The sequence below is a fragment of the Anthonomus grandis genome, chromosome 15 (genome assembly GCF_022605725.1).
Source record: "Anthonomus grandis grandis chromosome 15, icAntGran1.3, whole genome shotgun sequence".
Lineage (NCBI taxonomy): Eukaryota > Metazoa > Arthropoda > Insecta > Coleoptera > Curculionidae > Anthonomus > Anthonomus grandis.
The window spans coordinates 10,669,028-10,686,178 of NC_065560.1; the positions used below are offsets into that span (position 1 = coordinate 10,669,028).

Genomic DNA, 17,151 nt, shown 5'->3' on the forward strand with positions numbered 1-17,151 from the left:
GCCCTGGGCTTCTGAATCGCCTTGAGGGCAGCTTGACTATCGGAGTAGATGTAAATCCCCCTGACACCTTCCAATGCCTCTCGTTTGTTCGCTACTTCGAGTATAGCAAATACCTCCGCTTGGAAAACTGTGGTGTGTTTTCCTAGCGGGAAGGATTCCCCTGTGTTCGTTTCCATCCTGTGCACTCCGGCTTCGGCTGAATTGGTGCTTTTCATCCATGATCCATCCGTATACCAGGCCTGGAAACCATTTGGCTCTTTAACTTGGTTCGTAGACCATTCTTCCCGTGTCGGGATTTCGACTTGAAACTTCTTCTTTAACCTTAGGTTGCCACTTTCTGTGGTGCATCTAGATTTAAGAATTGGTATGTTCTTACACATCCTCAGAGCAATCGTCATATGGCCTTGTCCTAAGTGAACATTGGGCCACCCTCCGCTATCTCTCATCCTCTTATACGCCGCTCAATCCAGACTGGGAGGTCCGGTAGCCCAAGAAGAATATTTATTAGTACCGCAGGTGTTTTTCTCATAGCTCCAGTAATTCCCAAGCAGTCTTGGTCCTTTGCAGTCTGGTCAGCTTTTCGGCGTTGGTGACCTTCAATAAGACTGGCCACCATACCACGGATCCGTACGAGATCCTCGGTCGTATGACTGCGGTATAAAGCCACTGGAGAACATGGGGTTTAAGACCCCATCTTCTACCTATTGTTCGCCGTAATTGCCATATTAGGGCCATTGCCTTATTTGCTGCCTGCTCTACGTGAGTTTTAAACGTGAGCTTGCTGTCTAAAATGACTCACAAGTATTTCACCTGCTACCTCAAAGTTAGGCGAGTCTGATACATAATGGGAGGTTTAAAGCCTGTCAAATTCCGCCTCTTAGTAAAGAGAATGAGCTCGGCCTTTTCGGGGTTGACCGACATTCCTGTCTCCCGACACCACTGTTCCACTATCCTGCACGCAACTTACATTCACTCACAGACTGTGTTCACGAATTTACCCGTGACCATCACTAGTCCGTCGTCCGCATATGCCTGTACATAGAATCCTTCAAGTTCTAGATTCCTGAGGAGACTGTCCATCACCAGGCACCAAAGGTTTGGCGAAAGGCAACTGCCTTGCGGGCCGCCTTTCACCCTGGCCTCGACACGACAGTCTCCCAGTGTAGCACTGATCTTCCGGTCTTCCAGTGCCGTTTTGACCCACCTGACAAGACGAGCATGTTCTCTATTGCTTTTTCAGCTTTGCTCACTACAGAGTGAAGTGCCATTTCTGTCGACTTCCCTTTCATGTAGGCATGCTGATTCCTATGTAGTGGCGATTCTATTAGAATCTCCTCTGTTATATACCTGTCTATAAGCCTTTCTATAGTCTTTAGTAAAAATAGAGTCAGGCTTATTCCGCTAAAGGACTTTGGTTGACGGTAGCCTTTCTTGCCCGGTTTTGGGATAAAGACCACATTTACCACCCTCCATGTTGGTGGAACATATCCCATTGCAATGCTGGCCTCAAAAACTCTCTTTAAGTAAGGCAATGTGGTTTCGAGGCCTACTTGCAACATCGTGGGTATGATTCCGTCAGGTCCCGCAGCCTTATATGGACTAAACTCACCCACTGCCCAAGCTATGGCTTCGTTTGTTACTATGTTTTTGGCGAGGTTCCAGTCCGGCTCCGGATCTGGTTCCTCGCCCCAAGGTGCAGCGTTTCCTTCTCCAGGAAAGTGAGTTTTAAGGAGAAGCTCGATGGTCTCTTCTTTGTTTGAGATCCATAGTTCACCTTTCTTCAGGCATCCTATCTCGGTTTCGGTCCTGTCAGAGCCCAGCAGCTTCAGAAGACGGGCTGTGTCTGAGAGAGATTCCATCTCTCCACAGAACTTGCACCAGCAGTATCTTTTGCATCGTCGGACTTCGTTTTTGAATTTCCTTCTAGCTGTTAAGTATGAATCCCAGTTCTCTTGAATGTCCCCCTTGAGAGCGCGGTGGTGCGACCTTCTTACGTCTTTTTTGCGACGGTCCAAAATGTTATTCCACCAGGGCAATCTCTTGTTGCCAACTCTCCTGGGAGGACATGTGGCCTCGTAAGAACTGAATCAATCAGGTTAATCAAATGTTTTGAACAAATCTTTGAATTCTATTAGAAAATCAATATGGGTTTATATCGATCACTATGGATGCGTTACATTAACTTATTTCAGCAATCACAAATAATCTAAACCATAATAGAGACTTTTTTGTGACCCAAAAATCTTTTATGTTTCTTGCTAATTGAGTTAAATCTGGGGTCACGTAAAACTCAGGTTTTTGATTCTTATACGGCTGTCTGTTTCGGCCTATGTTAGGCCATCCTCAGGGCGATAAAAAAATTAAAAAAATAAATATTAAACTTTACAGTTAAAGCGTAGTGTACCTCAAGAGATGCTTATAATAATAATATGCAATATTCTTCTTGCTTCAGTCTAAAAAGAAGTAGAACTAACTAATGACTTTTATTAGCAAGAGAGACTTTTTAATAGAAAATGTCTTTGCGTGTTCGTGGATCTAGCCAAGGCATTTGATACGGTGCCTCACGATAAGCTGATTGTTTTCGAGCTTGTTGGGATATATTTGTTGACCTAAGTAAAAAAAATTAACCTAAATAGTAGTGCCTGCCCTACATGTCGTGATGTAAAGATTAAGCTATAATTTTTTGTTATATGTTATGAAATATCTAGAATATAAAATCAAAGGCCTTACCAAATTTAGGAGTATATCTTAAAGACAAGATCACACTCAGCAGGCGTCCCTTCTTATACCGTCATTTCTGTTACAGGTTAATCTCGATAAAAAACAATCTTTTTCACATTTACTCATTTATTTATATTATTAATTAGGTCTAGTTTATTCCAAATACCTCCAAAAAAAATAATCCAATGGAGTCAAATCCGATAAGCGCGGTAGCCAATATATGATCTCCTCTTCCGATTCATCTGTTTGGGTGCTATTAATCATGTTGCGTACTGCTTGTTTTGGCTATTTTTCGGTATGGATGGTAGAATAACTGTGAGTCCCTGTGCGAGCTATAGGCCAAAACTTTTGAGGCCAAAATCTCGATGCTGAGGATGCGAGAAGTACGGGGAAGGATTTTTTTCTTGAAGATGGGTTGAGAGAAGTTAATGTTCGAGACAAGATTAGGTTTTCAGCTGCACCCACACAACATTATTGACCGTTCAGTCCTCAGATAGACCAATTTTATACTCGTATACACTTACATGTAGTACTGTATTGAGTTAGTAGCAAGTGAGCAGCTGTTTTCATGTGAACAGGTGTAATAATTGCGAAAACGGGAAAGACTATAGATTCTGGGAAGCAAAAAACCTATAAATCCGGAGATACAACAAGCATTGTATTCTTAATTTAAAATGCAAAACAGAATAAAAATCGATACAAGTAATCGTTTTCAGGTTTTCACAGAAAATAAAACCAGTGAACCAATGGAAACTCAAAACACGATCAAGACCTCCTCTAATAATGAAAATATTTATATTTATATCAATGCTACTGTAAAAAAACCAGGATTATATACATTATGATATAGCAGAGCAAAATCGTGCAAAAGACGAAACTCGAGGCATCCATTCAGATATTTTGTATGACATTCGTAGGAGAGAAAATCAACAACTAAAAGAAGATAATCAAAAATTAGAAGCTAGGGTGAAAAGAGTAGAACAGAAACTAAAAAAATACAACTTAATCGTCTATGGTCGTACAAAACAACCTAGAGAATAGCTGCAAAGTATTTTTTTGACATTGAGTCTTTTCTTGACATAATTAATAAGAAAGATTTTTTTTTTTTCCGTTTTTATGATATTCATTATATATGATTTACCGTCTGAAATTCGACATTCTTAAAAAATGCTCAACAGCTTAAAGAAACTAACATCTCTTCATCAAACGACTTATATGATTATTATAATAAGTTAAGCTAGTTATAGAGGAGTTGAGTGGAAAAACACTTTAGTGAAAACTGAGTATTACCAATGAAAACTTCGATATCTTTCTTCCATGTTTTACCTGGCAAATACTAAAACTCTATTTTCTATTGGAACAAATAAAGAATATTATTATTATTATTAATTTTTTCTTGTTCTAATAGTGCCTATCCATTCCGGCTATTAGAGCTTTGTTAAAAGCAGCGCGGAATAGTTGAGTATCTGGCAAGTGATTTAATCACTAGCTAGATACTCAGACCTGTACCTTACATTCTTTTTTCACAACTTCTTCTATAAACCTTTATAAGATAATATAGTACTAGCTTAGAGCTCTCCTTATCCTTTCAGAAAGCCCTGATGTTAGAGCAGACAACAGATATAATATTTTTGAAATATTCTGACCACATTTTAATGCAACGATTATTTTGAATAGTGAGATATTCTCTTAGTAAATAGACTCTGCTAGTATTTAAAGACCCTCCATAGAAACCTGCATTTACTCTATATTCATCAAAACCTATCGTTCATTTTGGACCTATTTATATCTAGCTTTCCATAACTCGCTTCTTATTACTGATTAATGGGTTGGGTCCTGTGATACTTCAGAATCCGAGAAGTTAAACTGTGTGCAGTTCCACTTACATTTTTTGCTTTTGGATCTTCGAAGACAGAATAAGGTAAGAATTGAAAATTCTCTTATTGGCCTAAGCGTTCAAAACTAGCTTTCTAAATTATGTATCTGTATGATCAAACCAGGATATTTTGGAATCCATACGTGTACGAGGTAAGTTCAGAAAAATACGGAAATTTTGGTTTTTGCAAAAAATATTTATTTATTGGTCTACACCAATATTGTCGTCTTTAAAATAGTCTGCATTAGATATAATGCACTTTTGCCAGTTCATCTACTAATCCTTGAAATACCTCTGAAACTTAATCTTCGAGACAGCCTTCACCTATACGGTTTTAATGTCATCTAAGCTTGTAAAACAACGTCTCTTTAACGTTCTCCTTATTTTTGGAAATAGAAAAAAGTTACACGGAGCTAGATCTGACGTATATGTCAGCTAAATAAGTACGGGGCATCGTTGCAGTATTGTTTTTGGCCTAAAATTCACGAGCAAGGAATGAAGTGTGAGCAGATGCACGTTTTATTCAGATTGCTTCACGTAAATGGCGTTGAATTTATAGGTAGTACTCCTTATTTACCATTTGAGCTTGTGGCAAGGATGCATGATGTACTATGTCATTACAACCGAAGAACACAGTGAGCATAACCTTCACGTTCCACCGCACTTGTAGAGGCTTTAGGTTAGACTTCATATCCATAAACCCACCTTTCGTCACCTATCATAATAAGTTTTAGTAATTCCACATCGTAGTGATTTCATTAAGTGATTCCTGAGCAACTTCCAGTCGCCGATGATTTTGTTTTAAATTTTGGAACAAATTTTGCAACAAACGTTTCATATCCAAAGCATTCGAAAAAATTTCAGCAACTTCTCTACTTGTAATTCTATGATCGTTCATAACCTTCACGTCTTCACGGCCATCTTGGAAACGCTTTTACTGCTCGTAAGCTCTTCTTATACTTACTGCACACTTACCTTCGTTAACATTTCATATAGTTTATTTACTTTTTTACGCAAAATTTGATAGAAGTTCTTTGATCCATTTTTTTTAACAAACAAAATCGCCGAGCACATAAAAACACATCTAACTATAGCAGTTGCCACTGGCAAAGTAAACAATTGATCCAACTGAATATTTAATCATACTTTAGGATTCTGGACTCTCCAAACCCGCGAAATTTAAACAGTCCCGTTATTTTCTGAACACATCTCGTATGTGACTCCTAGAAACCACTGTGCTGCAATATTTCAGCTGCATGATCCTAAGTGATATAATGGGTGAAGTGCAAAAACTACCTCCTCTAGTAAAAAGTAGGAGCTGCGACTTCTAGGTTAATCCTTAGCTTTTTCGAGATGAACAACCAATTAACTAGACACAAAACCCTCATCGTGAGATCCTGTAGTGTGGCGGCATCTTTTCAAGAGCAAAGGATTACCAGGTCGTTGGAAATCAGAAATCTCACATAGCTGGAAAAGAACTTCTTTTAGTTCCCAGGTTCAAACTTTGATACATTCAAGCCCATAATTCTATATTAACACATTAGACCTCTAGTGCAATCCTCAATCAGCAATAATCAGATATTGAGAGGACAGGGTTTGTCAAAGTTTTTAAAGTGTGTCAACTTTATTGTATGAGATCAGCTTTGATATACTTTGATTACAACAGTTGAAGCTGATATAATGTTTCTCTATATATAGGTTTAAATTTTCCACCTCATCTGTTCTAATAAACCGAGTATTTTTTAGAGTCTGATATTGAAGATTGCTATAATATTAAAAATTGGTAAGATGTGTATACTCCAAAGCATCTTGCAAATCTGCTACTGGACTAATAGGTACATTTATAGGTCATCTAGGTGGTGTTTGCAGTTCTCAAATTTTAAAAACAAAATATCTGTATTTTGCTTTACTTAATTTTTTAAGAAGTTTATATACATATATATTTAACAAGGAAACAGAACGGGACCAAAGTAACTGTCTCACTCTTGTGCAAATTTTTTAGCCTATAAAAGTCTCCTATATTATTCTAAATATTCTATATTCAATAACGCTTTATATTTTTTTGTTACAGACTACTCTGGATAACGTTAATGTTATCAACACGGAAATTCCCTATCGCTGAATAAAAACTCCTTGTACTGGTCGCCACTCCTGTTAGTAATGAACATTTGAATAGTTATCAAAAAATAGGTGATAACACCGCACCTCGAAAGTGGAAAGCGCGCAAATCTAAAAAACACACTGTGAATCCTTGAAGCAATAAAAGTGCATTAATGTGTGATATTAAAAAATATGGATCAAGCCGAGAGGATTACCAGGGAGAAGAACCCTAGGGAAAGAGCTTCAATTTTTTCAATTATATTTTTTTGGTGAGTTTTTTTTTTAAATAAACAACATGGCTTTTGAAATTTAGGCCTTGAAATTTAGGAAGCGTAATTTTAAAGACGCATTTAGACTTATTCAGATTAGCTTAGTCTGTTTGCTAAACTTTATTTGACTTTCAATGAAAAAATCTCCTAATCTAGTTGAATATTAGTAAACAATTTCTCCATTGGGCGGGCATTTTTGCTAGGATAAATTTTGACTTATCTAATTATCGGGGTTTATCTATGAGATTTCGTACGTGTGTAATCTTTTAAGTACCTAAAATTGGGTTCGTAATTTTTTTATTTTAGATACAAAAATACGTATTTGTAATCATTTTAGTAAATCCTGCATTTGATTTGCGTGATTGATAGTATACATGTATAAATTTCTTAAACAACTCAGAGAGGTAAATGTTAAAACATCCGACTCTATTGACTTGGCAAAGAAATTATATTAAAATACTTTAAAATATTAGTTCACATATTTTTCCAAAACTAGGCATTCGAGCATTTTCGGACAAATTTTTTTTTTTAGATTTCAATTTATTAAATCACTCGGTATTTTTAAGTGCCTGTGAATTTCTTTAAGTCACTGTTTCAAAGCTATTGGCGTTTAATAAATGTTTTTTTACCTAAACCTTAAACAACCAAAATTTCATACTTTATATGGCAGAGGTAACTTGTTATATTTATATTATATAAATAGGTTTTTCAAACAAATATACTGGTTGTTAACATATGATCAGTTTTCTACAAAATAAAGTCAAATTAAATTAATACAAATGATCAGATTTTTACCAACCCAACTTTTTATATTTTCTGATTATTTTTTTTTTTAATTATAAACAAAATATTTGCAACATACAATAATTGATAATATACTATGAAAGAAATTACGACTGAAGTTTGAAGCTAACTACAAAGTCCAATGTTTCCTGAAGCCAGGAAGTACAAACAATGAACTGACTTATACTGCATCATCTATGGTTAAGGAATTACAGAAAATGATATGTTGATTTTAATGTTAAATGGTGTTTGCTCATCATTCGATATTTTAAAAAAATTTTATACATTTACATAGCAATAGTTTAGTGATGTCAAGCCCTTACATGTATCCAAACCATAATGTAATTTATAATAGCAATAAGGCTCTCTATAGAATATTTTACGCAAATAATATTAATCTAAATAGAATTTTAGAGTCTAATCATGCCAGCAACTTTGGATGAGATTTGGCATCATTACTGTATACCCATATTTTAAAACATTTCAAAAGTAGCATTTCATCAAAAAATGTGTCCACAACAAAACCAAGTAATGGACTTCTAGATACTGGCTGTGATAGGGCTTCTTTTTTATAGATAAATACACAGAAGATGAAGCTCACTCATATTCTATAAATAACATTGAAAATAAGCATGCGAAAAGTTTCAGTAGTTTTATTTTAAATATACGGTCTCTAAGAAATAAAATGGACGAGCTTCATTTTTTACTTGATTCATGCAATTTTCCTGATATTGTATTACTAACTGAGCACTGGTTAAAGCCTAACGAATGTTTCTTAATATCTGATTATATTCCTATATCAATTTTTTGTCGGCAACACTCCATACATGGAGGAACAGCTATTTTAGTGAAACAAAGAATTGAAGCTTTTTTCTGCAAAATTAATAAGTCTCCCTTTGTTTTTGTAAGCGATTTAATTTATATGTTCTTTGTGTTTATAGACCACCCACAGGAGATATTGGTATGTTCCTGGACAAACATGATTCTCTATTATCCCAATTGTCTTTACACTTCATAGTTATATTGGCTGGTGACTTTAATATTAACTTCACTGAAGCTTGCTATCATATCATACATCCCTTTTAAGTATATTGGAATCTTATGACTTAAAGATGCATCTTCTTTCAGCCACACATATATTTTTACATATATATATATATATATATTTCATATATACATATATATATTTCACCCACCATAACATCCTCATCTGCAACTACTTTTGATTATTTGTGTACAAATTTAAATGATGTGTCATGTAGAGTACTCTCATCTGGCATTTCTGACCATGAAGCCATTCTCGCTAGGATTCCATGCAACACTGCATTTCCTTCATCTCACTATATAGAAAGAATTTTTAGCAGAGTAAATTTAAATGCTTTTTCTTCTACTACAGCTTTGGTTAATTGGAATGCAGTTGAAATGGCTCCTGACCCATTTACTTTGTTATTTCATGTACTATGTGACAAGATCAATTAGTGCTTTCCTAAAAAGAGGCTTAAAATGAAAAATAGAAAACCATGGGTCACAGCAGGCCTCAGAGCTTCAGCTAAAAACCTCCGTTTTTTGGCTAAGTTGTACAAGTATACAACTAATGCAATCATTATTCTTTATCATCAGAAATATCGTAGTCTATACGGAAAGACGATAAAAGCAGCAAATGTTAAATATTATAGTGACCGCTTGAATGTGTCCTCAAATAGGCAGAGAGAATGTTGGTCAATTATAAATGACTTCAGGCATTCTCATAAGAAAGTTTCAGAACCAGAAGTAAGACCACATAATAGTTTAAATGATTATTATTGTAATATTCCTCATTTATTGCTCAAGGATGTGAATACTAATATTGATCTTTTGCATTATATTCAACAAGTGTTCAAAATTCTTTTTTCTTTTATCCTGTTAGCCTTACTGACGTTAAAGATGCAATTAAAAGCTTAAAAAACCATAAATCAGCTGAAGCTGATGGAATATCATCAAATTTTCTGCCATAAATAATTCCTTTCATAATGGCATCTTTCCAGCATGTTTGAAAGAGGCAGCTCTTTATAAGGGTAAAGTGAGCCTTGTAATTTCCGTCTAATTTCTATATTATTTACCCTCTTCAAGATAGTTGAAAAACTTGCAAAAATCAGAATTTTGTCTTTCTTGCAACATAATTGCATTTTATCTGCAAATCAGTTTGGATTTCAAAAGAAAAGGGACTCATGACGCTGTTTTCGGCTTTTTGGAGAGTTTTTTGTCTATGTGTTCTTAAATTCTGGAGAGTCCGCGGCGGCGCAGTGTTTTGCGATTTATCCAAGGCATTTGATTGTGTAGATCATGGAATACTGCTGTCTAAGCTCAATAATTAGGGCTTTAGAGGTGTGGCATTGCAATGGTTGCAATGAAAGTTACAGTATCTGGATGTTTATCCGATTCCAGATACCTTAAAACTGGAGTACCTCAGGGTTCAGTGTTAGGACCACTATTATTTTTGCTCTATGTAAATGATTTGGGTTCATTAAAACTGCAGGGTAAAGTGGTTCAGTTTGCTGATGATACCACCATTTTATGGAATCATAGAGATTCTGATAATGTTAGAGCCCAGGTTTTTAAGGATCTTAAGATTTTATCGGAGTGGTGTGCTGCAAACAGACTTGTATTTATTGTGGGCAAAACCTTTATTATGGGATTTAAGAGCGACGTTCAGGGCCTTATGTTTAGTCAAAACTCCCCCTTGCAAAACAAAGAAAGCTGTAAGTTCCTTGGTATTACTATTGATGGTCGTCTTCGCTTCGAAGATCATATCCTAAATCTTGCATCAAAATTATCCTCTGGATGCTTTGCAGTAAGAATGGCGGGGCATGAGCTGGGAGGTGTAGTTGCACGTTCAGTGTACTTTTCTCTTATTGTGTCCCATCTTCGTTATGGCTTGCCTTTTTGGGGTATAAGCAACAAGGGATTATTAAACATAATTTTTGTAATTCAAAAAAAGGCAGTTAGATACCTATGTAGTTAGATACCTCTCTTTATATCTCAAAAAATCCTAACTCTTTTTTCTTTTTTTATCTTAGAAACAGCTACTCTTATTCATAAATGTCCTAAATATCCCTCTAACACTGGTCATATGACTCGCCAGGTTAACGATTTTCCCTTACCAATTCCTACATCCTCCCTCACCAAGAAGTCACTTATATACATTAGCAAACAAATTTACAACCATGTTCCTCCATGTATCAGACAAATTTTAGAAGTTAAGAAATTTAAAAAGAAATTAAAATCACTTTTATTATCCAGGGCATATTATAGCCTTGACGATTTTTTTAATGATACCTTTTGACCTGTGCTCTGACATCATTTTAGTGTTTTAGTTTTGTTTCCTATTAAATATTTTAATCTATTTCCTCTAAATTCTGTTTTATTGACAGCTTTACTTATTTTTTAATCAAGTTTATCAAAAAGATGCTTTTTCTTATTTTTTCAATCTGTTTTGTTACCTATGGTAATATGTGTAAATTTTATGGTAAAATGTTTTAGATGTTATGTTGTTTATGTTTGAAATTTGAAATTTAAAATGAATTATATAGCTTTTTAAGGGAAAATGATGTTGATAGAAAGCTTAATATTTTGAACCAGCATATTCTCTCTACTTTTGATCAGCATGCGCCTATTATAACCATAAAAGTCTCCAAATGCAAAGCACCCTGGCTTACTCCTAACTTGAAACTCATTATGAAACAAAGAGATAATGCTTTACAAAAATTCAAGCGAAGTCGTTTACAGATTGATTGGGATGGCTATAAACAACGTCGTAATTTTGCATTGACTTGCGTACGGAGGGAGAAAAAGGCCTATTTAGATAACTTAGCTAAAAATCACACTAATCCGAAACTTCTTTGGCAATCCTTAGGTGATTTAAATGTTAAAACCCTAAAGTCCTATGACCTTCCTAAGGAATTATCTAATCCGCAAGAAATTAATTTTTAATTATTTTTGCAGTTTTTTGCAAACAGTGTCACCTGACTGTGAAAATCAAATTAAATTTTTTAATAGCAATTTTTATCATTTAAATAATTGTTTAAAATTAGAATTTGCTACAATTGAGCAGATAAGTCACATTATTAATAAGGAATTACACTCTAATGCATATGGTGTAGATGGCATATCGGCAAAAATGCTAAAATATTGTAGCCCATTTATTGATAAATATATTACTCACCTCATAAACTACTGTCTAGAAAAGCAATATTTTCCTCGTCTTTGGCGTACTGCAATCGGTAGGCCTATTCCAAAGACATCCGACCCTAAGGACTTTTCCGACCTTAGAAAAGTTAGTATTTTGCCAACGTTTTCAAAAGTTTTTGAAAAATTTGTTTATAAACAAATATACCAATATGTATGTGAAAAAAATATAATTCCAAACTATCAGTGTGGGTTTAGAAAAAACTATTCAACGGCGACTGCCTTAGCTACAGTAATCAGTGATATAATTGAGGCCTATGATAAAGGTGATAACGTTATTTTAGCTCTTTTAGACTTTTCAAAAGCGTTTGACACCATTGATCATAAATTATTAATAGCTAAATTAAAATATTACGGCTTTCATTATTCGCTGATTAATTTAATATCTTCCTACCTAAAAGACAGGTTTCAGTGTGTCTCGCGAAATGATAGGGTCTCTGATTTTATCTCCATTTTATCTGGTGTTCCTCAGAGTAGCGTGTTGGGTCCTTTACTGTTTTTGGTATATACTTCTAGTATTTTGCAGTCAATAAAACATTGTAAACGCCAAGCCTATGCTGACGATACACAACTTTATTTTAATTTTAATTCTGCTGATGTTTTATTGGCAAATACATTAATTAATGAGGATCTAAAACTTGTAAGTGAACTCTCAGCACAACATAATTTAAAATTGAATGCCTCAAAATCTTTATTACTAATATTTGGCCCTAAAACGAAAATTGATTTTATTAAAGAGCATTTAGATGTAAATATTAATGGTGTAGAGATTCCTGTTGTTAAAACTGCAAGGAATTTGGGTATGTGGGTGGACACTGATATAAGATTTAAAATGCATGTTTCTAAGATTACACAAAAGGCCTACCTTTCGTTAAAACTTTTTATATCCCAGCAGACATATCTTAAGCCAACAACTTCGAAAGAATCTATGTGAATCACTAGTGTTGTCAAATTTTAATTACTGCGATTTTATCTATGGACCATGCTTGGATATCAACACAAAGTATAGAATCCAGAAATTTCAAAATACTTGCGCTAGACTTATATTTGGCTTAAGAAAGTATGATCGTATTAGTGCTAAAATTAAGGAGTTGGGATGGTTAAGAATGGAAGATCGTAGAGTTCTTCATGTGGGTAACTTTCTTCACAAATTAATGACATGCCCCAATGCTTTTTATTCATTAAAAGGTAAATTTGTTTTAAGAACTTTCGTACATTCACGAGTCCTACGTATTTCAAGTTAATTTACTATTCCTCGTCATCGGACGGCCTTATTTAAACGAAGCTTTGTATATAACAGTATTAAATTATATAATAGGATTCCTGACAGGTTAAGATCTTTAACATATACCAATTTTAAAAAAGCGTTTAAAGTTTTTATTATAAACCAGGAATTATGAAATGTGAGTGCATCAGTTATTAAATTAATATTCTGTTAAATTTTTTATGTGTTACAATGATTATTATTTTTGTTTAAAAATGATAATATTATCTTTTGTCTAAAACTTGTAATATTTAGACATTATTAGTTTTTTTTTAAATTATTTTGGGTACTTTTAGGTCATTACTTTAATTTTGCTAGCCAATCACAATGTATTTTTATTTTATTTCTTTTAAGTGTAAATCTTAATTTTCTTTTGTTTATAGTGTATTAGTAAATAAGCCATCTATGGTGCTTCAGTGGTTAAGTATGAATAGCTACTGCAGCTAGACTTTGCCACTGCTTGCACCTATACCATTAAAATATTAAATTAATGTTTTATACTACTTACTTATGTATTTTGTGGTATCTAATAAAAAACGATTTATTATTATTATTATTATTATTATTTGGAATTTTTTAGTTTTTGGGATGCTTGTACACAAGATTTTGTTTTGTCTTGCGTAATATAGCACATTTTCTTTCTTTCTTTCAATAAAAACTAATAGACATAATAATTGACTCACATAACTTAAAGTTAGTTTTAGTAAGTTTCTAAAATCAATAGTTTTGGAAATAATAATGCAAATAAAATTTGGCGTTTTTTATAAATCACCGTGTAATTCACGAACTAATAAACATTTTGCAATGCTGTCCAAGTGTATCAAAATTGGCAACTTTTTTCTAATTTGACCGGCCTCGTATCTCCTATAGTTCCGGAAATAGCAATAGTCACGCATAAAAATTGTATATACGTCCAAAAATCCAAAGTCTTACAATTAGTAAGTTACAATTTATAGAGTTGTACAAGAGCATGCATATGCTTACAAAATTGATTTAATAAATGCCTTATTTATTTTTGTAGTTTCGAACAAATCTCTTAATAATTAAATAATTTTTATTCCAATTGTAAACAAGGATAAAAGTTCTATTTCTTACATATTTTTTCACGTTTAATCAACCCAGATCTCAATTGCAGAAATAATTTTGGTAGGTATAGTAACCATGTATCTACCCCACTTATTATCTAAGTATCTAATATACACACAAAAGAAAAAAATTAAATCTTGACTAAACTAATATATCCAAATTGTTTATCCCAATTAAAAAAATTACTGAATGAAACATTTAATACCCCGACAAATTTACAATATGCCAAACTAATAAATAACAGCAATTCACCTATATGACTTAACACCTTGTGTAGTACTGTTATCAATAAATAAAAATTTAATCAAATTTAAATTAAATACCTAATAATATACGCAAGTTATATACAAATAATTTCTAAAACCACCAGGCTTTAAATTTGCATATCTACTTAATTACTACTTGCAAACTTAAACTCACATCTAAATGAGTTTTTTTAAACTTTCTATGTTTTCAAAAATATATGATCAACATTTTTTCTTAAAAACATAAATTTTTTGGGAATTTTTAATTTCAAGGGCCATAAGATTTCTGATTTTGGGTGCAAAATTATTAACAAATCTTAAATTTGCATTAGTATTACTTTTAGGTAATTCTATAAAATTATTGGTTTTATTTCTTGTTTCATACTTATGATTTACATATTTTTTCAATTCACAATGTTTATATACAAAAATAGTTATCTCCAAGATATATAAAGACCGTACATCAAAAATAGTCTTAGAGTATAACAACCTCGTAGGGTAAAGCCTATTTTTTCTATAAATTGCTTTAAGTAAATAATTTTGTACAACATTCAACGAACTCAATGTACATACCACCCCATACAACAATACCATATCTTAATAAGGATTCTACAAAAGATTTATATACAGATAACAAAAGGTTTTTATTTAAAATGTTTCTTAAGACATAACATTTATAAATTATTTATTAGTTTTCTACCTGATTTTCCCATTTCAGATGTCTGTCTACAATGATGCCCAAGTATTTTATTTTTGAAACCTCTTTCATTTCTTGGTTTAAGTTTTCCACTTTTATGCTGTTAAAATCCAGACGGTTTGCCAATGTTATAGAGAATGCCATGTAATTTGTTTTTTTTTAGATTTAAAGTCAATTTAAAAGTATTTAACCAATTTTGTACCACTGTTAGTCCAACTATCACATTTCGTTTGGTTTCACTCCAAGATTTTGCAGAAAAGATTAAAGCCGTGTCATCTGCGTAAGATATTATTGAGCCATTTTTGAGTTTTAAGTTAGTTAAGGGTATTTATATACAGGGTGTTCATTTGAAAACTTCCCACCACGGATTTATCGAAAACCACTCTTTAAAAAAAAATGCCGAAATACGTCAAAAGGTTTGTCAAGGGGGACAACTTTCTAACCTAAAATTACTTCACCCCCTTTCACCCTCTGCCCCCCAGGGTCATCCCCTTAAAAATTTTAAATGGCAAGGGGTATCGAGTAATGGCTTGTTTAAAAGGTCTTTCGAAGTCTTTTATTTTGACGTTTCATTTTTTTAAATCAAAAACAAAAACAAAAACATGAAAATATCAGTTTTTATTTTAATAAGTGTCCAAAATGTTGCCCGTTAGGGTTTGCCAAATCTACAATTCATTTATAATTTAAAACAGAAACTACCAACATAAACAGCAATTCCGAAGATTAGACGTGGAAAAAACTAACTAACAACCTGAATTTTTTCCGCATTCTTTTCATCAACACAGATATCCTGGGCGAAATGTATTTATTGTTATACCTGCTTAATTATTAATAGTTGCTAAGGAAAATAAAGAATTTATTTTGCCGTCAGTTACATTTGTGACAGTCTTGGAATAGTGAAAATTTATTTGTTGAATTGAAGATTTTACTTCCAAAATGGTTTACACACTAGCCGAAAGAGTGAAAATTATTCTAATTTATGGTGCCCAAAATCAATGTGCTCGGCAAACTGCCGTCACGTTAGGATAATTAACTTAAAATAATACACCACGTTGCTTTAAATAAACTTTATTGACAAACATAAACAAAAATATTTCAACTCTATTTAAAACTTTGAATAGATCGTTGCAATACAGGCATGCCACTTCATCCTCATAATCCTCGGCTGCAAAAGGATCTTCTTCACTTTCGCTTCGTGCAACAAAACTTGTCTCACCTGAAGGGTTCTTTTTAAATTGACGCACATTTTTTCGCAATTTCTTTTCTTCCTTTAGCTTTAACTCTTCTAAATTAGGAGTAGTTGTTAAGACTCCGGTTATAGCTTGTCTGGTCTTCCTTTTTTTGGTTCCTCTTTCTACAGGCACTGGCGAAATTTCCTGTAGAAAAAACCTTTTCCTTAATGGTTGATTTTATTTTATATTGCTTTCTGTCTGATCACCTCTCGGTTTATTTTCTTTATCGACACTTTTGCCTTGTTTTTGTCGGATTGCTTCTTTTGTAACACCAATTACTGTTATTTCATCGCTTGTTGATGGTTGTTCCGGGCGATGGGATGCTCCCTCTTCTATAATCGGTTCTAATAATCTATTTGTTGTCTCAGCCGGCTCAAAAAACTTGTCTGGGAAAATATGTGGATTAAATAGATAAATTCCCGTATTTAAAAATGCGCTTGTGGCATTTTTAATTGTAGCTACTTTCCCGTAAGTGGACGTAAACAGTTCACCAATTTGATGTAGTGTTATTACTCTCCCTGGATGGTTTTGACATCCAGGGGCTGCATACGATGGGTACAGTGGGCAGGAAAGCATAAAGGGATTATTCCATTTCTTCTGGCAAACGTCAAGGCATTTAATGATTTGTGGCTAGTGTGCCTATCCAGAAGTAAT

The 17,151-nt window shown here is 33.6% G+C and overlaps 1 protein-coding gene across 1 annotated transcript in view; it reads left to right on the forward strand.

Annotated features, from left to right (window-relative positions):
- Positions 1–17,151, forward strand: part of LOC126744889 (ATP-binding cassette sub-family C member 4-like) — a 53,799-nt gene that overhangs the window by 13,435 nt on the left and 23,213 nt on the right. The window contains exon 2 of the mRNA XM_050452457.1: positions 6,669–6,966. Coding sequence (XP_050308414.1) covers positions 6,890–6,966 — 77 coding nt within the window. The 5' untranslated portion in view covers positions 6,669–6,889. The remainder of the gene's footprint in view (positions 1–6,668; positions 6,967–17,151) is intronic.